The sequence below is a fragment of the Polypterus senegalus genome, chromosome 3 (assembly GCF_016835505.1).
Source record: "Polypterus senegalus isolate Bchr_013 chromosome 3, ASM1683550v1, whole genome shotgun sequence".
NCBI classification, from domain to species: domain Eukaryota; kingdom Metazoa; phylum Chordata; class Cladistia; order Polypteriformes; family Polypteridae; genus Polypterus; species Polypterus senegalus.
Window position 1 is genome coordinate 82,168,647 of NC_053156.1, and position 26,185 is coordinate 82,194,831.

The following is a 26,185-nucleotide window of genomic DNA, read 5'->3' on the forward strand; positions in this document are numbered from 1 at the left end:
CGCCTACTGTAACTTGCTGTCTTTTTTCTTCGGTTATACAGGTAGTCTTGAATAAACGTGCACTTGTTTTGTTTGCGAAATGAAGTGTCTGCATGCACTTTTCGTGGCATTACACGCGTATTTTTTGAGCATGCCCGTTTGAGCATGCTCAAACACAGGAACATAAGTTGGTGTAAAAGTATAACAAAACAACGGGCAGATGGGGAGTGTCTGATGATTGCATATAGCGCTGAAGTTACTGCTCTTTACCATTCTCTCCTCTGCATGTTCTGGAGTACAAAAGAAACAGCATACAGTGTCAGGAACACTCAATAAAACTGAATAAAAAGAAAATCAAGTGACGGTGAGATACGAAGAAGGCAGCTTCGCCAGCATTTGTGTGTCAGCAACCTGGAGGGGCGGGGGGGGCTTTAGTATGCATCGTGGTACACTGCAGAGCTATAGCGCGTCTTTATGTGAAAATAGCCGTGTCAGATGGGGTTGTATGGATTGATTCTGAACGTGACTGAGGGAATGAAAAGTCAATAATAAAAAAAGGCTAACCTTTACAAGGATCATAAATTGCACCGGCTGTTACAGACCGAAATCAAATGTATGCTTTTATTCTAAAATAGTAAGACTAAGAGCAGTTTACTTCTCAAAACGGAGTGGTGCAGGATCGAACTCACGACCTTTTGATTCCCAAACGGGAACTGATTTTACTGAACCACGGAGGCAATTATAATAAACAACTGTCAATGTCGCATGTTAAGGCGGCTTTTTGTTTCTGCAGTTATATTTTTGAATAAAAGCGCAATTGTTGTGTTATATTTGTACCTTTTTCTTTGATATTTGGGCTTCAGGCTTCATACATTATATAGTTTATGCCTACATTTTGTCATCTACTACTAGAATATAAAAAACGTTTCTGTTTTAACAATGTGTTTACACAGATTACTGTAGAAACGGAACAGACATGAACTGCGTGTGTTCCAAATAACGATCTATTATTTCCACTCTAAAACTCCACTTCACTCCCAGATACTCAATTAAGGCATGAGCTGGAAGAAGTTCGAGCACGTTCTAAATTGGTGGGGGGATGGAATAGCCGGCTGCTCCTAGCTTCTTTTTATCAGGACATTTAGAGGACAAAGGACGCTGGCGGAGAGGTGTGAAGAGATTTAAGAAGCGATTTAAGGTGGGACGGAATTACGAGTTTTTTCGTAGGCTCTGGTAATTCTAGTGTTAAGTTGTCACTGTTGCGGTAGCACAAATCAGTGGGCAACAATGGAAATGTTGCTGCCGGAATCAAACAAAGCTGTGGTCTTGTGCCCGTTTACGATCACTAAGCCAGTATGTGGGGCTGCCAACGGATTAACCAGAGCACACTAACCCTTCCTTGCCCTCCACCTGCATTCCTCCTTGCCTGCCCGCAGCAGCCGATACAAGCTCCGGGTTGCACAGGGAGGGGCTTGGTCTTGGGACGTACCCCGGCTGAGTTCGACATAAGGACGGTGCTGCTCCCCCAGAGTGTGAGGCCGCCCTTTGTGTCTCCAGACGCTCTATGAGCTCGGTCATGTTCTTAAACTGCTTGCCCAGACAGGCTGGGTGAAGCCATGGGGAAGCACTTTCAGGAGTAGATAGCAAGCTACCTGTTCTTTTATTTGGTAGGGCTTGTTTTCAAATGGCCGTAGCCACTGCCCTACCATTGTCCAGAAGGACCAGGCTTGTTTGATGGTCAGCCGCTCTGGGTCCAACCTCGAAAATTTTTTCTATTTTACTCACCTGCCAGTCTGGGGCATTCCTAGGTGGTAAACAGGGCTCTGGTTTCACAGGGAGGCAGGCACTCTCCCCAAGAGAGCATACTGAGCCCCTTTTGCCTCCCCCCTCCGGAGCAGCCCAACTCTGTGAGCCCCACCCGCACACTCCTTGGCCTCTCTAGGTGGCCTAGTTATGCGTGCCGGGAGCGGAGCTCGCACTGGGTCTCGCCGAACCACGGGACACCCACCCCACCTGAACACTCGGCCCCGGTACGCTCCCACCTGGGTGTATTGCAGGTCCTGTCCCCTTCTCTTCTGGGACTTCTCCATCCTGCCGACTACGCCAGTGTCATAAGAACGAGACATAAACAGATAAAGGTTTGGGGCAGCCACCCGTATAATATGGTATCCTGGCTGCAAAGTCGTTTTATCAAATACACAGCATTAATGTGCATCCAACTAAGTCCAGAACGAGACTGAGTGAAAAGGGAAAAGGGCAGGCTTTTAAAGGGGAAGACAGGAAGTGAGGTCATAAGGATTGGGCGTGTTATTTTTCATTGGATTGAGCCTGGGCGTGGCGTCAGAGGGGCCGGAGCTGGTAAGGTCTACTTCCATTGGCTCGGTCCTGGAAGTGATGTCAGGAGAGCCAGGTGGAATCTCCGAGAATGGTCTACAGGAAAGGGAGAAAAAGGTTCAGTGCACTCTGCCACATCCTGGCATGCCTCAGAACTGCCTTCACTCAAGCCCTTTAGCTGCCTCCCATGCGCGTGTGTGACAATAGTTTATGCCAACATTTTGTCATTTACTTCCAAAATATGATAAACACTTATGTTTTAACAATGTGTTTACACAGATTATTGTAGAAACGGCACACATGAAATGCATATGTTCCAAATGACGGTCTATTATTTCCACTATAAAACTCCAGCACTTCACTCCCAGATAATCAATCAAGGTATGAGCTGGGAGAATATTGTACATGTTCTGAGGCTGTGTGGGGATGGGATACCAGGCTGCTTGTCTTTATCGGTACATTTTCAGGACAAAAGACGGCTGGCGGATAGGTGCTTGACGGATTGAAGGTGGACAGGATCTATGAGTTTTTTCGTAGGCTCTGGTAATTCTATTGTTAAACATTTTTTGTATTTTTTTGTAATTCTATAATTACTAATTATAATATAATACACACATCATTCTAAGCAGAACATACAATTTCTGTGTGAGTAATAAAATAAGCAAAAAATCAATGTTATGTCACTGCTTGGAAAATTCAGACGACAAATGTATCCCTGAATTACCTCAGTAGGAGATGCTACTTAGAAGGGAGGTTCCATGAAATTTCCCTCTGTAAAGCTTTTCTTTTCCATGGTACACAAACATAATGCACCTAAAATTCCTGTGAATAGTAAAAACTGGTCTTAAGTCACATATGACCATCATTCTTTTTCTCTTTTAAACATTAAATGTAATTAGCATTCCTGGATATATTATTTAAAATTTCTTTACTTAAAAAAAAAAAAAAACTGCCTCTCTCATCTTGTGACAATCCAACTCAGTTGCTCAAGAGCAGTATTTTGTCGTTCATCACTTCTATTGCTTTGATTAAAAAAAAAAAAAATTAATAATGTTGTTTTACTTTGCAATGGTTTCTTTTGGCAGTATAATCAACTGTAGTGCAAGATACAGTGTGAGTTATGTAGATAATCCATCCAACAATTGATTATTGAATCCACTTAATTTAGTTGAGGATTATAGGTCAGAGTCTCTCGTGGCTGTATTTGGGTACAAGGGAGGATCCAACCCTGGATGGGGAGCTAGTCCTTAGCAGGGCACACTCATTTATGTTTGGTAGGAGATTTTTCAGGTAGTTTTGCACAAGAATACATAGAAAGTAAATTGCTCTTTTTAATTTCTGTCATAATTTGATATTCTTTTCTCATGTACAGATGGCCTTAAAGTTTTAGAAATAGTTGTAAATAAGAGTATTCCTACAGTATTAATTGTATAGACAACACACAGTGTATTAGGTTTAAGCTAATTTTATCACATACTCCCCAGTTATAATCCTGAAAATGTGGTAAGCCATTCGGTCCACACAAGGTTGGTAATCAAATTAAAAGGCAATGACCTCTGTTCAATACACTTATTTGAATAATTAGCCTATTACAGAAAGGTGACCTTTAAATGAGATAATATTATGAAACAGATACTTTAATTAAGGTTCCAAGCCATATCTGTGCTTGTTTATATATTAAGGTTAGTAATGTCCTAATTGGTCTCTGCTGGCATTGTCTGTTAATTATTTATAAAAGACTAGGCAACAGTTACTTAGCCCTTCAAAATATTACCAATGTTTTTTTTTCTATTCTGTGATTTTGCAGATTGCTGCAAGGCACGTGAGGTGAAATTCTCTCATGATATATTAAATCATTAACTTTCATGGGACCCAAGTAGTTAATGCCTTGCTTGTTTTTTAGTTGAATTCTCTCTCTATACTGTTTCCTTTCAGAATCTTGTGATGTAGTGTGGAATTAATTGAATTGAAATAAATACAAGTGAAGTTTGATAAAGAATCAAAGTTTTCAAAACATTAGTGAGACTGCATTACAGCATAACAGACAAATAGAATGAATGTATGTATATTACAAATATTAATGGTTCAAGTGGGATGTCTAATCATGAAAATATTAAATTAAAACAATCCCATCTATTAACTTTCCCAAGATACAGTCAATTAAATCTATTACTTGAACAAAATGTTTTCACGACAACTGATATTCAATATTTGTTCTAGGTATCGAAGTCTGAAGCATTTCAACTACGATGTTTGCCAGAGTTGTTTCTTTTCCGGACGCACAGCTAAAGGACACAAATTAAATTATCCAATGGTGGAATATTGCACACCTGTAAGTTGGAGCATTTTTTGGGGGTCCCTTGGAAATACATTTTTGCATTCAATTTTTTCCTTATCTATGTTCTCATTGTTTTTTCAATGAACATATAAAAAGAAAATAATTTCTGTTTTTCTCTCTTTGTACACCATTTTTACATGTTATAAAGCACTGTTCATAACTGAGATGTCTGGAATCATGAATTTCTTCTGAGTCAGAGGATAAAAATACTCACTAAAAGTATTAAATATTACTGCTTTACAGCCAAAAATGTCAGAATAAGCCCTGGAAAGAAAGGGAAAAAATCCCATTTACTATATAGTACATTATATTTACAGTGCGTCCAGATGTACATCATTTTTATTGTGGAAGTATAAACACCTTAAGTAATGTACTATGTTTATGCATATATTGCTAACTAATATTCATTAATGTGTTTTAAAATAAACAACAAGATATTAAAGCATTTAAAAAGTATAGTATTTGCATCTGTTAACTATTTAGATATCTGCATTTTCATGCATGTGCAACACTGGTGCAAAAATATTTGTAACTACCATTTTTTCCCATCCTTAAAGGCATGGCATTAATTTTAAAAATTTCTAAAATGATTTTTTAAGGCTTTTTTTTTTTTATTCAGACAACGTCTGGTGAAGATGTACGGGACTTCACAAAGGTCCTGAAAAATAAGTTTCGATCAAAGAAGTATTTTGCTAAACATCCCCGACTTGGCTACCTACCTGTTCAGACGGTGCTAGAAGGTGACAATCTGGAAACGTATGTAAAAACAGAAAAAAATTCTTTTTATATGTCTTGTTTTATTTAGTATATTTAACAAAGATAATTAAATGTACTACCACTGGTAAAAATGACTAATGTAGTTTATTACATGCATAAAGTTTAATTATGCAGTAATTGTACCTAACATTTTAATAAACAGGTTTTATGTTAGACTCAAGTTGATGTTACATATGAATGATATAAAACATTTGAACCTGCATTATTTATAAGTCAGTAATTTTCCAAAAGGGTTGTGAATTTTAAGTGAAGACTACTTATTGCTAGTTTGCTTTATTATTTTTTTTTTGGTTAAAAATTTGTTTATTAATGAATGATTAAAAATTCCAACACTTTGTGTGTATAACAGAGCTGAAGACAGAAGTAAAGTTTGTTATCTGTAAAATAAAGCCCTGTTATTATTTTTAGAAATATCTGTTAAGAGTTGCAATACACACTTCAAGCCCAGCTGGTGCAGTATTAAGGGTCTGGCTATTTGTCTGGAGGTGTTAGAAAGTAGTGAACTGCTAAGTTCCCTTTAACTCTAAGTGTAAGCCTCATTTTCAGTAAGGAAATGAGGAGAAAGAAAATTAATTTAAATTATATTAATGAGATGTAGTATAAAAGCTAAATGATAATATTGAATGAAGGCTTTTGCAAAGTTAAAAGAACATTTCGGGCATTATATTTTGGCCATCATCTCTGAAGAATAAGAAATCCATATTAGTGGGGTGAAACAAGAGTCAGGAGCAGGTGACAGGATAGCATCATAAACATGTTAATAAATTCTCAGCGAGTTATTTATTTTTCATTCTTTAATGAGACCAGAATAAATCTGATACTCATTGTAAAGCAAATGTGGCCATGAATATTCAGGCTCTGTCATTGTTATTCTGAATATATTCATAAAGGTGTCAAGAGAAACATGACCTTATGTTCATCTTTTTCAGAGCGAAGGGTTAAGTTTCTCATTATCATTTTAGTCCACCAAGCTCATTGTGTACTTGATCCAAAGTGTCCTAGCTGACTTGTATAGTCTTTCTGTTTTTATTGTGTAACATTTCCCTAGCTTAAAATCTAAATCGAGCGGCTTCTGCTTAGAATGTCTAATCTGAATTAGAAATTACATTTTTAGTGTGTAAAGTGTCACAAAAATTGCAAAAATACAAAATCTTACAGTAAAACATTTTTTGCTTTATTGTTCACGTCTAATGAAACATATTCCATTATTTCTACAGCTTTCTCTCCAGCTCTTCATAATCTAAAAATTAGCTTTATATTTCTTATTACTGTCTATATGCATAGATTAATTCAAAGTATATGCGTTTTAACACATAAAACTGATCTGGCAACAGTTTTTTTAGGAAACGTGTTTGCATCCTTTTCTATGGATACAAAAGATCTTCTAAAACTAAGTCACCAATTAAACATTTTTTAAAAATGTTATATAAGTCACTTTCTTCACTTGTTGTTTTCAGTACACAGATTATACATACAGTAGTACTCACTTACAAGGATGCCAATTTAAGTTTCTGTTCATGTCTCAGTTTTCAGTGTCTTTATCCTTGCCAGAGGATTAAATATTAATGTTGATTATACCAATTAGAGCTATCCAGAACTTGTAGCAGGCTGGGAAACCTATAAAAGCTAAGATATGGCCTGGTGGCTAAGACATTCTTTTGTTTTGGCTCACATTGTGGCTGGTTCATTCACTCCCACCAGCATACTCAGTGACCCTGAGCAAGTCACATCATTTACCTTTATTGAAGTTGTTTAAATAAAATATTCATACAGAATTTGTGCAGAAACAGATTAAAATTCTATCTCAGGGTAAAAAATTGCAATTTGCAATTCTGTGAATTCCATTCAAATTTCATAGGCCACACTGTCATTATTAATATAGAAACCTGTAAACATGTCAAACTCTTTACTATCAGTTCAGTTTTTTTCAGTATTTTTTAAAATGTACCGATTGCCCACATCTAGAAAAGGGGCTGATTACTGACTGAACAATATTGTGTCTTATTTACCAAGAAAGTACCCTGTTTCAGAAATAATACACTCAAACATTCTTTGTTATTTACATGGTGTGCACTTTCAATGGCTCTGAATCTAGTTTTCTTGACAGCTTTATGTACTTAAGTTTGTATTAGTTTATATGCTAATCACCATGCATAATGTACATATAGTTGTTTCTCTTTATCTTTTTCCTATAAAGTGTTTAAGTGAAACTTCATTTCTTAAGGATCAATTAATTTTCTTAAAATTTACATTTGGTGGTCATTTTAAAATAAAAAAGTCACTGCATAAAATATTTGTACATGTGTGTGCAAAACCTGCTTCATTCTGGAACTGATTTAGTAATTATATTAAGCAGTGGGATTAATTTCTGAGTTTCTGAAAAAAAATCAGGCTCTCTAAATCATTCTTGCCAGAAAGCTTCTGGGGGTGCTTAAGGTGTTTACTCTACACATTCTGCTCACAGGGTGGTGGTTAATTTAAAATGCAGCCCATTGTGTAGATTTTTATACATTGCAGAATGTGTTAGAGTAAACCTCTGGACTGTATGCTTCCCTTTGTCAGATTGTTTTCAAGAGTGCACATAATTTGATTGCTAATAGATCGCTTGATTTAATAATTGGAGTTTAATTGAAACAGAAATTATTAAAAATGTGAACTTTCTTTAAATCAAGCAGAAATTGCATTTAAAATGGACTCTCTTGAGCAAGCTGACTGCTGAGTGGCAATCGGGTAGAATTTGTTGATTGCAGTTGCACAAATTGACCAAAGTTATAACTGTAGTATGTAATCTAATAGGCAAAAAATAAAATCATGCAAGTAAATATGTTTGAATGATATCTGACTGTGTTCTAGACACAGCTTTAATGGCTAAATCACATTAAATAATTACTTTATTTTAAATGATTGTAGTTTGCATCAGATTGGTTTCACTGTATTGCAGACCTTCAAAGAAAACAAAATCTTTCAGCACTGTATCAGTGTCTCGGTATTATTCTTTTGTATATGATGTGTAATTTCCCAATTTATAATGGAAAACAGTTGTACATATTATTGAAATGAAGGTTCTTTTGTTTGCAACTGCATTTTAAATTGCCTTTTGTGCTTCTGTGACATAGACTTTACTGCCCATTTTCCAGCTTTGCTGCAGTTGCACTCTGTGCAAAGATGGCTATTGCTGCAAAATAGGTTTTTGTCTTTTCTTGCATGCTTTCTGACTTGTTCTTAAAAGTTGCTCTAAAGATTGTGTTCTTTGGTTTCTCGTCACTTCTCTTGCAGTCCTGTCACGCTCATCAGTATGTGTCCGGAGCAGTATGAGTGAGTATTTCTGATTACCTGTCCTGCATGCTGACTGCATAGCTGTTCATTCTGCCACTTTTTTTTATTATTTTTTATTTATTTATTTATTTATTTTTATATATATATATATATATATATATATATATATATATATATATATACACACACACACACACAGTGGTGTGAAAAACTATTTGCCCCCTTCCATGATTTCTTATTCTTTTGCATGTTTGTCACACAAAATGTTTCTGATCATCAAACACATTTAACCATTAGTCAAATATAACACAAGTAAGCACAAAATGCAGTTTTTAAATAATGTTTTTTATTATTTAGGGAGAAAAAAAAATCCAAACCTATATGGCCCTGTGTGAAAAAGTAATTGCCCCCTTGTTAAAAAATAACCTAACTGTGGTGTATCACATCTGAGTTCAATTTCCGTAGCCACCCCCAGGCCTTATTACTGCCACACCTGTTTCAATCAAGAAATCACTTAAATAGGAGCTGCTTGACACAGAGAAGTAGACCAAAAGCACCTCAAAAGCTAGACATAATGCCAAGATCCAAAGAAATTCAGGAACAAATGAGAACAGAAGTAATTGAGATCTATCAGTCTGATAAAGGTTATAAAGCCATTTCTAAAGCTTTGGGACTCCAGTGAACCACAGTGAGAGCCATTATCCACAAATGGCAAAAACATGGAACAGTGGTGAACCTTCCCAGGAGTGGCCGGCCGACCAAAATTACCCCAAGGCGCAGAGGCGACTCATCCGAGAGGTCACAAAGATCCCAGGACAGCGTCTAAAGAACTGCAGGCCTCACTTGCCTCAATTAAGGTCAGTGTTCACGACTCCACCATAAGAAAGAGACTGGGCAAAAACGGCCTACATGGCAGATTTCCAAGATGCAAACCACTGTTAAGCAAAAAGAACATTAGGGCTCGTCTCAATTTTGCTAAGAAACATCTCAATGATTTCCAAGACTTTTGGGAAAATACCTTGTGGACTGATGAGACAAAAGTTGAACTTTTGGAAGGCAAATGTCCCGTTACATCTGGCGTAAAAGGAACACAGCATTTCAGAAAAAGAACATCATACCAACAGTAAAATATGGTCGCAGTAGTGTGATGGTATGGGGTTGTTTTGCTGCTTCAGGACCTGGAAGGCTTGTTGTGATAGATGGAACCATGAATTCTACTGTCTACCAAAAAATCCTGAAGGAGAATGTTTCCGGCCATCTGTTCGTCAACTCAAGCTGAAGCGATCTTGGGTGCTGCAACAGGACAATGACCCAAAACACACCAGCAAATCAACCTCTGAATGGCTGAAGAAAAACAAAATGAAGACTTTGGAGTGGCCTAGTCAAAGTCCTGACCTGAATCCAATTGAGATGCTATCTCATGACCTTATAAAGGCAGTTCATGCTAGAAAGCCCTCAAATAAAGCTGAATTACAACAATTCTGCAAAGATGAGTGGGCCAAAATTCCTCCAGAGCGCTGTAAAGACTCATTGCAAGTTATCATAAGCGCTTGATTGCAGTTATTGCTGCTAAGGGTGGCCCAACCAGTTATTAGGTTCAGGGGCAATTACTTTTCATACAGGGCCATGTAGGTTTGGATTTTTTCTCCCTAAATAATAAAAAACATCATTTAAAAACTGCATTTTGTGTTTACTTGTGTTATATTTGACTAATGGTTAAATGTGTTTGATGATCAGAAACATTTCATGTGACAAACATGCAAAAGAATAAGAAATCAGGAAGGGGGCAAATAGTTTTTCACACCACTGTATGTATATATATATATATATATATATATATATATATATATATATATATATATATATAGTTCTTCATGTTGCCAAAAAAGATAGCTTGTCATAATTTCGAAGTCTGTAGCTCCCATTCTCAATGCTCTTAACGGTCATTCTTTTGTTGTGTTCCAGTTAGACTCATTTCATTTCATTGTTTGCTTACAGACTTGCCCAACCCATACCGTTTTCTCATGATGATACTCATTCCAGGATAGAACATTATGCAAGCAGGTATTCTCTTTGATTTGGTTGCCCTTTATGCATTATTTCAAGTGTACTTCATGAATGATTTTTGATTACAGTTTTTCATGTAGTCTGCCCTGTTTTTCATTTTTTAATAATGAGTCAAGCTACCCCACCATTCCAAACACTAGTTTACAACTGATTCCATTAAAATATTATTCATAATTTTCAAAGATCAGCTGTATGTCTTCTCCCTTCAGTAAGATGTGAAACTTTTCTTTTTTTTTTGCAAAAATTTTAACATAAGCTTAATTATGTTTTCAAGTTTGGCAATGTTTAGTTTTAAAATCTTAGTTCTAATTTCTATCTGTCAATTTACTATACAGGCTTAATCTAATGAGGAAAGCCATTTGAGCCCACAACCATTCCTAAGAAGGGAAATGCCATATTATATGCACCACCCTCACTCACATCAGGCCTGTTTAGAGTCACCAGATTAATAATCTTAACATTAGCATATTACTATAATGAATTAAGACCAGTGTTAACTCCACATGCAGCTATTACAGTGGAAATTATAATTCTAAAGTTTTTGCAGTGCTGTGTATTTTTTCACTTTAATTTATATTTCTCCCTTTTCTTCTACTGTAACTGACTTATATTCTGTTCTCTGCTTTGTAGTATCATGACAGTATCCTGGTCTAACTTTTCCTTGTGGCCATTCACAACAGAATTCAGCTTTATCTTCTTTGACTCCAGATTCTTTGTATTTCTCCCAAACCATGTTTCATTTTCTTCAATACAATTAACTTTTTCTACAAATTTCTTGTGCTCATTAACTTGACCAAAAGCTAGGAAGCAATGGACACCACAAAATATGGCTTATTAGATGCATTTCTTTAATTTTTGTTTCTTTATATATAGGTTGGCACAAGTGGAGAGGTCAAATGGTTCATTGCTTACAGACAGCAGTTCTACGACTGGAAGCATGTATGTAATTGTTATTTTAGCTAAAAAATATAATAAATTACTCAAACTCAAGACCTCTTGAAAGTCTTGAAAAAAATAGTCATTTAAATATAAATATACAAGTTGTCTTTTGTTTTTGTAAAGTTCTCCATACAATTTCTCACTTCCACAATACTTTTAAGTCCTTACAATATTGAAGTTTGAGATTTAATTGGTCATGTTGAGTTCTTAGGAAATAATTATAATGTGTTTTCATGCGAGTAAAATAAAGTGAAATAGACTCTGCTGTTTATTAAGTTGTTGCTGCTGTTCAGTTTACAGTCTGTGTCATTATGATGATTAATTACTGTATTTATTATGACATGAAGCAATATGTGGAAGTTACTCTGGTTTTCAATAGACAAAATGTATCAATTATTTTATAAGTGACCATTTTACACTATGTTTTTCTTTGTTCCTACATACACAAATGACATATAAAATGTATTATTATTATAAGGTTAGCTATCAAAATAAAAATTCAAGTCATTATTTTAATGATAAACAACATAGATATTGCTAAAATTAAACCAATGTATGATTAATTGCAGATATGTTATGCAAGAATTTCTGAAACTTTTATAAGGTTTTGTAAATATACATGTCCTCTTTTTACTCTGACAGAGATTCCATACAAATTCGTTTATGCATTTTGAAACAAATATTTGAATCTGTGATTAACAAGCAACTATTCTTTTGTGAAAACCTTGTTATTTTTTAAATTTCTAATCATTACAATGATCCCAACCCATTCTAAAATTACAAAAGGGACATAAATTCATTTAAAAAATGTTTTTTGATTTGGGTATATTGTTTTCAGTCTTCCATGTTCTGCTACATGCAAAATTTTGACTAGCAATTTGAAAATGAACATTATGTTTCAAAGACTGAAATATGAACATATCACATTGAAATATATACATCTACACCAAACCATTTGAATTACGTCATGTCCGATATCAGAAAATTTGCACAAGTTATATCATTGGTTGAATTTTTATCATCGTCCGTGGACTTGTGCAGCTTTATGTAGAAGGAAAATTTGTATCTCTTTTAGATAGATAGACTGATAGATAGATAGATATATGCTTTATTAATCCCAAGGGGAAATTCACATAATCCAGCAGCAGCATACTGATACAACAGACAATATAAAATTAAAGAGTAATAAAAATGCAGGTAAAAACAGACAATAACTTTGAATAATGTTAACGTTTACCCCACCGGGTGGAATTGAAGAGTCGCATAGTGTGGGGGAGGAACGATCTCCTCAGTCTGTCAGTGGAGCAGTTTTAAGTACAGTTATGTAGAGTTCTCTAAAATGTAAGTTTACTGTTGAATTTATAACATCTCAGGTGTTTATGTGCCGTTCTTTTAATAAACTACCATATGCACACTCTTTTTTTAAAGCTGATCTTGCTAAAGGTAGGCTGTTTCTTAAATCCTTCTCATGCTTCATTGGATCTTTCATTAAAACCATACTTGAGATAATTGTACTTTATGACAGTCATCCTGAAAAGCTTTTCTCATTTTATCCCTGTTTTTCCTGTTGCCTTTTTTTCTTTTATGGTAGATAATTTTAATCATTTTTGTACAAATAAGCCACACACTGAAACATACAAGCCCAATTCAGGTTTGAGCTACTTATTTCTGATTCCGTTAAGACTGACTAAAGTTATGAAATAAAAGAGAATTGTAGTAGAATTTTTAAAAAATCATGTTTGAGGTTGTGTGATTGTTAGCTTGTTTTGTGAAACACAAAATCTTTATATATGGGGTGCAAAGCTAACCAAATTTGGTACAGACTCAAAAAAAAAATCTTTTTCTTCCCGCTTTAGTACTTTTAAAAAGGTGCTGACATTTCCATAGTTCATTTAACGTATGTGTACTTATTGCACTCAGAATATCCCTGGATGAATATAGCTTTAGAGGACACATCTCAAAAGCTGCTTGCAAGAAGTAATTTTAAAGTTTACTGAGATGTTTTAAAAATATTGCCTCATGAAAGCAAAAAAAATCCTGGATGCTTTCATAATGCACTAAGAAGTTTGGAAAGTGACAGAGACAGACCGCTTCTTCATAAACGTTTTAGTCCCGTTAAAGCAGTTTTATTAAGTAAAAATGTTATTTTCATTAATTTGAGCACATTGAAATCAAACTAGATTTTTTATCATGTTTGGAAATGAGCAATTATTTCTATTTTATCATTCCTAAATCTTTTGAGTTTGTTCTATTCTTCTACAATAAAAACTACTTCTAGAGATCCCTGAACTGCAGCTGTTACCAGCCCCATTTTATAGGAGTGGTGGAACCACAGGAAGAAGTCAGAATTATTATAATGTACAGGTTAAAATGTCTTGCTTTAAATTTTCAAAATACAAATTCAAATTTAAGTAAAGTACTGACCAAAGTCAGAAAGACAATTTATTGCATATAATTTTTGTTTTACTGTTAGCATAGATTTGGTATGCAACTCATACAGTATTTCTTCTAATCAATTATGTACTGTTATATTGTTTTTATGTTTCATTCTTTATATAAGTTATTCAGTCAATCATTCTTCATTTCCTCATGTTTTTAACATGACAAACAAAAATGCAATGTAAAAAAAAAATCAGTCCAAGATATCAATGTAGACTTCAAGATTATTTGATGAGATAATTCTCTTTTTTCTTCAATATTGCTGTTAGTTTTACTTATATCACGTTTTTATCTGAAAAAAGCGTCAGATCAGGGGTTTGGTGTTGTGGGAGCGTGAACGTGACTGAGAGAATAAAACTGAAAAAAAAAAACTGCTAACTTATATAAGTACTATGAATTTACACTGGCTGTTACAGACGCAAATCAAATGTATGTTTTTATTGTATAATATTAACAATAAGAGCAGCTCACTAATCAAAACAGTAAATTTGGGAGGCAGAAAGTATCAAACCAGCAACCTCTTGATTAGAAGTCAGCAGTTCTAACCGCTGCAACACGCAAGCAGTCGTATCAATAGCCTACCCTAACCTGCTTTCTTTTTCTTCAGTTATATTCCTGAATAAAAGCGTGTTTGTTTTGTTATACTTGTACCTTTTGTGAAAGTGTTTATTTCATATTTGGACTTCTCAAGGCTTCACACATTATCCACTTCATGTCTACATTTTGTCAATTATTAATAAAACATGAAAAACATTTCAGTAATTCTAGTGTTAAAAACTTTTAGGCAGCTACATTGTAACTCAAAAATGTGCTAATGATCAATGATATAATGTGAAGATTGAACCAAAGTGAATAACTGAAACAGCAATAGTTATGTACATGGAAAAGAATGGGCAAAGGGTAACCACACTAAAAAGGTGAGGTTAACCTAAATCCACCATATCGAAAGCAAGCATTGACACATGCAGCGGTCATCCTGCATTGCCAAGGTCTCTTCCAAGCAGAAATGTTGTGGCAGACAGGCGATTTCAGATGTACTGTCTTCCATAGAGATGCAAACAAACCGGTGTGGCTGAATACTAGAAACGGAGTGGTCATCTGTATGCAGCTAATAAGAAACACATGGGGCTTACTTTTCTTTGAAAATAGATGTCATCCATTACTGTTCTCAGCTTATAACTGGCAGAAACCACCGTGACTGTGGTATGCCCATCTATAATCTAAAGAAGTCTTACGTATCAGAAATGGTCATTACGGAAGAGTTGTGACCAAAAAGTCATTCTTTCAAGGTGGAAATCAAGCCATACATCTTACCTACACGTGACAACACCAGGACTGGGATGCAGAAAAATGGTGGCCGGTGCTTTGGACATTTTGAGTTAAAATTTGAGGTTTTTGGCTGTAACTGAAAGCAGTTTGTCCATTGAGGGGAAAAAGAATGGTACACTGATTGGAATGTCTGCAGGTGACAGCAAAGCATTGTGGACTTTCACTGCAAGTTTGGGGCTACACTTCCGCAAATAAAGTTGTTAATTTGATTAAAATTGATGCCCACACCTACTGAATAGTACAAGCAGGATCGGTCACAACTTCATTCTGCAACATGAAAATGACCTCAAACACAAAATCATAAAAAAATATCTCTGTAGAGAAAAGAGGAATAGAGAATCTTGCAACAGATGGTATGACACCCACAGAGCCTCAATATTAACATCATTGAGCCAGTCTGGAGTCACTTGCAGAGACAGAAGCAATTTAAGACTTGGCAAGGAACTGTGGTAAGTTCTCCAAGGGACCTGAAACAACCTACCATTTAAGTACCTTCAGAAAGTGCATTCAAATGTATATACTTAAGAGAACTGCTGCTGTTTCTAAGGCAAGGGGTGGGCACACCGAATATTGATTTTTTTTTTTCTGTTTTCTACATTATCTAGGAGGTTAATTGGTTAATAAAAAATATATATTAATGACATAATTTTTGAAAGCATATAGAGGTTGAAATATATGCATGAAAGGTTATCATACATGTAACTGTAGTATTCAGCTAACATTTAAACATAAGTTAACATGTTAAGTTATTAAATTACAAGATGTATGTTTCCTCACAGGGATGATGAGCACACATTGATCTTACAGTACTGTCAGACACTGGGAGGAGAATCGCCTCTCAGCCAGCCACAAAGCCCAGCACAGATTCTGCAAGCCGTGGAAAGAGAAGAACGAGATGAACTGGAGCGTGTCATTGCAAAACTTGAGGAAGAGCAGAAGTGAGTGACATTTACAATATATCTGTCCAGTTTAGAATAAGTGACAGGTAATTAAAGAAAGGATGGAAGTTTGGCATCATCAGTTGTATTGACTCAGATGTCTTGCAATATACTATATTATTAAAAACCTGCATATTGCTGAATGCTTGGACAAGACAAAAGAAATTCAAAGAAATGCCAGATATTATCGTCTTATGTTGTATTTAGACTGTTGTTTCTAAAAATGTTCACATTGTTCTGTTCATGAAAAATCATTTGAAAGTTCTGCTGTTCATTCACTCTCACAGAAAAATACAAATTTACATCTCTTTTTACAAAGGTTGATTGATTGATTTTAATATGTGTTAAAAAAAAAAAAAGTAGAAAACACGGCAGAATGTAAATCTGATTAATTTTAAGATTCTTAATGTGTAAATATTAAAAAATATACAATGTATTTTTCTGGTGACTCTCTGAAGTTGACCTTTTTTCATGTGAATGTTATTTGTAAATAGTTTCCATTTTTATGTAGAAGCTTCAGGATATAATTTATAACAAGCATGTTTGATTAAAACTGTCAACGGTTGAAGGTAAACCGCATATTTTTCCTATAATAATAGAATATCTTAATTTTATATTTTCAGAAAAAAAATGTAAATGTCTAAAATTCTGTTCAAAAAGAGCACTTAGCATTTGTTTTATGTTCAGCTTGGAGAAGAATGCTCTGTATGTTCTGTCTTTTGCTATAAATTTACATTAAAAAGTAATATTAAATACCTATTGTATTCTAGTATTTGACCATGGTGTTAGATTACCTCATCAACACCTTATTTCCCAAACGTAATAGCTTTCTTATATTTTAGTTGTCAGTGGTCAGCATGAAACCTTTTTTTTAACCAGATTTAGTCACACATAGTGGTGAGAGGAGTGCTGAGAAAATGCAATGACAGATATTAATCACATCACATTGATACAGAATGTGACCACTGCAATCTAATTCACTCTCAGTAACACATTGACATTTTTTTTTTTTTGCTTTTAACTAATGTGTTTGTCAGGTTTTCAATTTTACAAGCAGTCACTTTTAATTAGTCTTATTTGTGTCCATACAGGTTGAAACTGTAAGTTGACAGTATACATGTATGTGCTTTGTTATTATCTTGAAACATTTACAGTGTGATTTGAATTTCACTCAAAGCCTATCAGTTAGCAAAACCATATTAGCATAACTGTTAAAGAGGGTAGCCCTAATGTTAGGTCAAGAATTTTATCCTTTACTTGTATATTTCAAATAATTGTCCACACCCCAGCATACAAGTTATTCAGAAACCCTATGATTTTATAATGAGAAATAGTTTGTTGCTTTTCATGTACATCATTTGATTAACTGACAGTTGTAGGGGTGATAAAGAGGTTATAGAGTTTTGCTATTTAGAGATGTTAATTAAAATTGATGCTGTGTAAAATTAATTTACCTTTCTATTATAAGAATCATTTCATTCTATGACTAAATATGAAAATTTTAATTTGTGTCAAGTGTTTATATGGCTAATTAATAACAATGCATTTTTGTTGGTAGCCATTTAAATAAATTAAACATATATTAGACATATGAAACTGTTTCAGACTAAAATATAAAGTATTTTATCTTTTTAAACTTAGGAACTTGCAAATAGAGTATGAACAGCTGAAACAGCAGCACTGTCAGAAGAGTTTTTCCCCGCTATCCTTACCTACTGGCTCAGTACTGGCAGAATCAGCAGGTGATCCTGAGGAGGCAGAGCTCCTTGCAGAAGCAAAACTTCTAAGGCAACACAAAGGCCGACTTGAAGCACGAATGCAGATCTTGGAAGACCATAACAAACAACTAGAGTCACAGCTCAAGCGGTTACGACAGCTTCTTGAACAGGTGAGAAATAGCATCTTAACCTCAAAGTAGAGTTCTTATCCCAGCTACATTGTGTCCTATACCCAGAATGTTTTTTATCTCATGATTTCCACATATCAGTAAGGTAATTATCTGAATGTGCATGGAAATAATTGCAATTCTCTACCATAAATATTTAGAGTTTAATTTTGAAACAGGTTGTTTAGTGTTGTTCATCTCTAAATGTCTTGCTAGTTCTTTTTTGACCAAAAATTGTTTTTCTTACTCATCAATGAAATAAACATCTGTTTTGTATTATTATTGTGGTAGACCTTCTGCACCTCTGAATGCAAACCTATTTATGGCAAAACTGAAGGTTGATTTTATGTCAATGTGCATCTTAAAACCAATGTTTGTATCTCCATGACATAGATGACGTCTTTATGATCTGGACTGTGAGTGAGAAGGATCCCCCTCTATTTTCATAACAAGTGCAATTCTTTCCGCCCCAACATAAAGCTGAATCTTAATTACTCAAACATAGAAGTGAGCTCCCGTGACACCACCATTCACCTGAAAAATAACACCCTTGCGACCTCTATTTCAAGCCAACAGACAGACACACCTGAGAAGTGACAGTTTCCACCCCAAACATATAAGGCACTCCATCATTTTCAGCCAAGTAATATGTTACAATTGTACATTTATTTGTTCAGACCCGACAGACTGGGATAAACAATTTCCAGAGCATGCACAAGATGTCATTAGACAAGGATGTACTCCCAAAACAACAGACACTCAAATAAGAGAAGTTACTGCCATACCCAGAGACAACCTTCTGGCATATAAAAACAACAAGAACCACATCCCCCTTGTATGTCACTATAACCCACATCTTGAAGCACTTCACAAAATTATAAATGAAGTTCAGTAAGTACTAAATAATGATGACATACTGAGAGATGTATTTCCAGAACCTCCCCTCCTGGCATACAGACAACACCAAAACCTGTAGCAAGTAATTGTCTGAAGCATTCTGAGTGAACCAAAAGATAATGGTACATCTCCTCGTCTAAAGAAAAGATGTAAAACCTGCTCACATTTGTCATACAGATTGTGTAATTATGCTACACGATTGACAAGAACATCACATAAAGGGATTGTTTTCCTGCAGATCATCTAATGTGGTCTTCTTAATTCTGTATATGAAATGTCCCAACACTTCACTTTGTGTGGGAGAAACTGGACAAACACTCCACCAAAGACTGAATTTACACAGGTTCCACATTATGCATGGCAATAGAGATGTTCCTATAGGATCTCACTTCAGAAAAATTGGACATTGTGAGAAGGAGTTAAAGTGATGCTAAAATTTAATACATAGCAACATGTTTTAAATAGAGACAGAGAGTTTTATGACCAGATATGAGGACTATTTACTTGTCTCTGACTGACCCAGGCAATTTGATTACATATCCACATTGTAAGGAAAGCTCACCAAAAACTTAAAAAAAAAAAAAAAAACTTTGTTGGACAGTTATCAAAATATCTTAACTATATATTGTTGTTCTCTCCTACCAAATGAATCTTAGGCTGGAGAGTTCTGTTGATTTTTAAAATTGAAAATGACCCACTTAAAGGTTTTGTTTCTTTCCTAGTGTATATATAAACACCGGGAACTCCAGTCTCTGTACTACAACTTGCCTGAAGAAGGGGCCTGAGCTGCCTTGAAAGCGTATCTGCTCAGTTATCCAGTAAAAGATGTCATTTTGCTTAACTTCTCATTGTTGATCAGGGAAAACATTTGAAATAGTTTAAATAAATGTAATCATTTATTTATTGAACAAACAAAAAGTAAATGCATAATTATGCTTACAATATATTTTGGCACAGCACCTGCACAGCTCCAGACTGCAAAGTGGTTCACTGACTCGGAGTACTAGCAATATGCTGACTTACACAGGTACATAGCATTGCTGGACACCTGAACCATCCCTTTTTTTTCTAAACTTATCCAGACAGTGTAAGATTCACACAACTAATTCGTCTCTAGTGTTATGTCATAAGGCTACTCAGCAACCATTTGTACTGACTGTTGCATGAGCATGCCTAATTTGCTTCTAGATATGGCATCTGATGTTCTGAGATTTTGATATTGTATCAATTAATTTGCAAGTAAGAAGGTCACTGTACTTTATACATATTATGGTAAAGTGAATATAATGGACTGGCACTTGTCTGGGGCTGGTTTCTATCCTGCAGTTGATGCTCCCAAAGTAAGCTTCAGCTCCATGACCCTAAATAAGATTAACTAGATTTGATGTAGGATGGAAGGATAATTATAAGGGCAGGATATAAAAATATACTTGAATAGCCAACCCGCGGTGTACCATACGCCGCATATTCAGGCCGGTTTTTTTAATGATTTTTAAGCACAGGGAGAAAATTAACATTTGAAAAATCGGTAATGTAATAAATCAGCAAGAAAAGCAACATTGTAACAATGCACGGAATGAAGCAACACACAATCGTCTGTGACCGAAAACTGGCGGATCATCCTCGTGCCTTCTCCTGCCAGACGGAGGGATAGGGGTGAACGGTGCGGAGTGTGGAACGGGAGGAGAGAAGAAGGACGTCCATTCAGCTCCGTCCGTCATACTAGTCTGCTGATTTCTCGTTCAGTATGCACTGCCCACTCACGTGCCCACCTCATAATCGTCACTTGAGTCGTTGGCTGCTTTTCTATATATAATCCACCAAGACACCCGACCACGGTAGTAGCGAGGTGGGAGGGGGGTGTGTACATAGGGTTGGGACGCAACCAGTGGGAGCGTATGAGTCGCACTTAGTGGGAATTCCACGGTTTGCAGCCCGAATGGGGTTCAACGGCTTACCCACGCCGGGTAGACACACGCTCAGTGTCTGCATAATGCATAATGCAGTGCATAATTATTGAATGCTAAACACTTCTGGAAAGACACGGTTGTCTAAAACGGGTTGGTGTAAGAATACAACAGTAAGCGAATGAAAAGATGGAACTCTGGAGAGAGCAAAATACAACACAATAGTGAACCCGCGGCATAACAAACGCCGCATAATTATGTATTGATGGTTGAACACTTCTGGAAAGACACAGTTGTCTAAAAAGGGAGGGTTTGAGGATACAGCAGAAAGTGAATGAAAAGATGGAACTCTAGTTTTTAAAGACTGCTTACTTCATTGTGTTTTATCCTCAGTTATAAAGGAATGTTTTAAGGACCCCATGGGAGGCCCCTCGGTTTTGGCTGCTTTTCTATATATATAATCCACCAAGATACCCGACCACGGTAGGAGAGGGGTGTGCACAAAGGGTAGGGACGTAATGAGTGGGAGCGTATGAGTCACACTTAGTGGGAATTCCACGGTTTGCAGCCCGAATGGGGTTCAACGGCTTACCCTCGCCTCTCTGCGCTGAGTAGACACACACTCAATCTCATGCATAATTTATTGAATTGAAACGCCGCGTGGCTCAGACGTTCATGTGGACTCTTACCACAGACGAAAGGGAGAAACTGGGTGGTCGGTGAGTTTTTGCATCCGGGCAAATGGGCAGGCAGTGTGAATGCCTAGAGAGCGAGGGTAGACGCCGGCAAGTGAAAAAGGAGTGTTGGTGGGCAGGAAAACGTCTTCCGTGTTCCTGTAGGAGCATCTAAGAAGACGCATGTTTGTCGCGGATGCGAATAGCTGTATGTAGCGTGTAAAACAGTTTGCTATGGTGCACGCGTCGTAACCGAAAAGTCGGTTTTTAAAGACTGCTTACTTCATTGTGTTTTAACCTCAGTTGTAAAGGATTGTTTTAAGGATCCCATGGGATACCCCTCGCATACCGTTTCACACACTGCATATGGCAATTCACCTTTGCGAGAAACATGCCTCTATGAACAGTCAACGTAGCTTGGAGGTGCATGACATGCACATGACATTAACCTGACCTGCACTGCATGTGGCCTCTACGACAGACGAATATAAATGACGGCATTTTTTCTGTGTCGTCGCGTCCGAGATGGTGGGTGTGGCCCTGCGAGTTGTCGTCGTATCCAATGGTCTTGGAGTTGGTGGGCGTGGCTCCTTCCTGCGTGCGCCATAGGTGTCTCACTTGTCGGCGGCTTAGTGAATCCAGGCCCCTTCCGGCGTGCTTTCCATGGTTGTCTTGCCTTAGTGAATTATATATATAGATATTTTCTTCACTGATATTTTGAAAAAATTGACACAAGCATTGAATCCAATTTATTTAAAGTAGAAAATTAAGATAATTTAACAGTTTTTTTAACTAGACAAGCTGTTTATTGATGCAGTAAGAAACGAATCGATGAATGAAACCTGTTATATTTACAACGATTCAGCAAACACGGAATGTAACTTGAACACCACACATCCTACAAATACGAACCTGATTGAAAGAAATAATGATAATCAAATCCTTGATGACAGCAACACTCATAACAATCACAAAACAATTACTGTATATTGACAATCATGTTACGTTATTTTTAAAATGTTCCCTTTTCTTTTTCATACCTTCTTTAACACAGTACTTCTCCGCTGCGAAGCGCGAGTGAGTGTGTGTGTGTGTATATATATATATACCCCGATCTATATACTCTCAAATAGACAAACCACACGCCGTGGCGCAATGGAAGAGGCTCCGCCTCTAGCGCCGACATCCAAGGTTTGATTCCCGAGAGGGGGTGCACTGAGTATGTACGCCTGATGACCCCAATATTAGGGCGAAACACGTGTCGCGTACTCTTTGCATTATTTCACAGTAAAACTATTTATATATATATATATATATATATATATATATATATATATATATATATAATACATACATACATATATATACACTACACGAGACCCACCGCGACGCTCATATCGTCAGCAAAGACCTCTCTCTACACTATATTAAAGAAAAAGCCAAGTTTGCTTTCTTTACACCTTTTTTCCTTTTATCCCCAACCAAACCCTTTCTCTCTTAACACTGCAGAGGACACAAAAATGATTTTCTTTTAATTGCTGGTAATGCCGGTAAGGCACATTACCACAGGCAGAAATTTGTACGTTCACATAGAAAATGTAATTTCTATACCACAGCCTTCGTGTAGCGCCTTTCAAAAGGGATCTACTACTGACAGATCATCCATATACATTTTAGCTGCTGTTAGTACTACTTACCTATTGTGTTACACCGTCTTTAAAATGTAGCTTACCCGAAACCACTCAAGTGATGCTCAATGTAGCTTTACTTCTTAAAACGTTAATGTTTTACTGTTTAATAACTTATAGACTACATTTTATTATTTTTCCCTTGCACTCAGTGACCAAAGCTATACGCACACATGTAGACACATACATATATATACACATATATATACCTGTGTGTATGTATGTATGTATGTGTGTGTATATATATATGTATATATACAAAACAATTACTTTGACAATCATGTTACGTTATTTTCAAAATGTTTCCTTTTCTTTTTCTCTACTTCTTTAACACACTACTTCTCCACTGCAAAGCGCGGGTATTTTGCTAGTAGAAAATAAACAGACATATGTATAGTATGTGAAGATCATAGCTTGAAATGTCATTGATTAGACTGAGACTACTTGAATGGATGCTAATGTAACAGAATTTTTTATGCTACACTTGCTTTGAAGGACCAGACACGAAACTATGGTGAAGTTTGAAGGGGTGGATAATTCATTGAATTAAAGGAGAAGATGGACACTTACATTGTATTAAGCTCAACATGGAAATGTTAAACCTATTTAAATTTAGCATAAAAAGAGCCTAGCATTTTTCAGTATGATTTTTATACTCATTTTGTTTTCACCAAGACAACATTCAGGAACATTTACATAAAAGTGTATTGCACATAAATGCATTGCAAAACGCCCTCTAGTAATCTGTGCGATCAAACTTTTATGCAAAAAATGGATATCGAAATGCCACATTCAAACGACTTTTGGAAGGTCAAGTAGGTCCAGAAAAACTACAATACCAACAATTTTAAATATAAGACCAAGGTAACTTTAGATTATAGATTTCTTGGCATCTAATAACCTCAGATATAGCCACTACATCTGTTAACTGTACTTTTAGGCTGACATCTGATAATGCTATAGAAGTTACTTTTGGATTGCTGTTCATAAAGCCAGGCTTTTGAGGTTCACACCTATGATCTAAGAACAGCTGTTTCCTATAGCATGAAGGTGGTTCCAGTTCTTAACAGTAAAGGAAAGACAACAACAAATGGTAGAGGACCACAAAACACTTTTAGTTTTACAGCTGTTGTAACTTTATGATGCAGATTTGTAAACCTTGAATGCAGTAAGAGTCATAAGGGATTATTGTGTCTGGTGTGCTCTTCAGTGTCCACTTCAGAGTTTTGAGTCCTCGTCCAGGACATGTAATTATAGTTTTATTCAAAGAGAAAATCAAGTAGCATACTTTCTTTGTACTTATCTGTTTTATCATAATTATATCTTGTTAAACTGTTCATTCTTTGGGCTTTGGTGTAATGCTACCCTTTAAAGTCTTGAACAATGTGTGCAGAAGAGAGACAATTATCAACTTTGTTTCCTTTAATGAGTTTTGTGTTCAGGTGTAGCCCCAAAGTATTTTTGATAATGGCAGTGGCAGAGGAGATTTCATTATTTAACAATCTGATTTATTTGCATGCAGACATTGATAACTACAAGGTGTAATTTAGTTTATTCCATTATGCCATCTGCTTAATAAAAATCACTGTAAAGCCATTGTCAATAGTCAGCCTGTTAACAGAATTTTTGAAAAAGTTTGCCAAGTGTTTGTAGGTTTTATTTGATGTAATTATTAAATGATCTGCCTCTAAATAAAACTCAAAATCTTCTGGAGTTTGCGGTTTTAACTATACTTATTATAGGTAATAGAAATGAATTCCTTAAGGGAACATTCATTTAATCATAAACATTTAATTAACATTTCTTGTGGTTATGAATTGTTTAATTACTGATTTGAGCTGTCTTTATACGTGACTGGACCCCAATGCAGTAGCATATTTGGTCCTATTTTTATTTTTGAGAAGTAATTCAGTTTATGACATTTTGGAGTTATTGAACGACTACAAAAATTCAATATAGGCCGTCATTACAATGCTTAGTTGAGCTCTACATGAGTGCTTATGGTTTATTTTCTCTAAAACAGCTTTTTACCCACCACTTTAAAGTATATTTTGTTATTCAGATTAACCAACTGAACACAAGATATTTTAATCTTTCACTCTACATTAGATTGTAACAAATGTCTTATCTTTCTCCCTGTCTATCCTTTGAACTTTGAATCCTCATTTCCATTGCAGTCAATACAGTCAGTGTTGCTAGAGTTTAAATTTATTTCTCCTTTGCATACAGTATGAAAAAGTTCTCTTGCAAAAGTGGGCTTACCCCTACCCTCAGCTAAGTGTGGTAGTATCCTTTGATCATTTTTTATATATATTTTTTTTATGTTCAGACAATAAGCAACATAAACATTCTGTTCTTTCATTCATTTTTCAACTTGCCCAACTGACTTTAGGGTTACAAGTGGGCAGCAGTTAGGTGAATGATCTCAGACACATTCATACTAACACATGTAAGCTAAATGTGGAGTATCGACCTAACATAACTTCATTTTAGGGAGTAGTTTGAATTCTTCTCGGAGGTTGATAATCTCCTGTCAAATTGTCTGTCTGATGACAATATCAAATGTGCTAATAGTGGAAAAAAAATAATGAGTAAGAAACAAAAAAAACAGTGCTATATTACAATGTGTGTGTGTGTGTGTATATATATATATATACACACACACACATACTTTAATTGTGTAATTTGTTATGTACACAGAATTTGTGTTTTAAAGAA

General features: G+C 35.7%; 1 protein-coding gene across 6 annotated transcripts in view; it reads left to right on the top strand.

The window, feature by feature from the left end:
* Positions 1–26,185, top strand: part of utrn (utrophin) — a 513,264-nt gene that overhangs the window by 481,594 nt on the left and 5,485 nt on the right. For 4 of the 6 annotated variants that reach the window (XM_039747516.1, XM_039747518.1, XM_039747519.1 and 1 more), the window contains 7 exons: positions 4,534–4,645; positions 5,271–5,407; positions 8,705–8,743; positions 10,703–10,768; positions 11,645–11,710; positions 16,258–16,416; positions 18,058–18,304. In XM_039747516.1, coding sequence (XP_039603450.1) covers positions 4,534–4,645; positions 5,271–5,407; positions 8,705–8,743; positions 10,703–10,768; positions 11,645–11,710; positions 16,258–16,416; positions 18,058–18,304 — 826 coding nt within the window. The remainder of the gene's footprint in view (positions 1–4,533; positions 4,646–5,270; positions 5,408–8,704; positions 8,744–10,702; positions 10,769–11,644; positions 11,711–16,257; positions 16,417–18,057; positions 18,305–26,185) is intronic. The other 2 variants (XM_039747517.1, XM_039747521.1) reach the window with 1 other exon arrangement.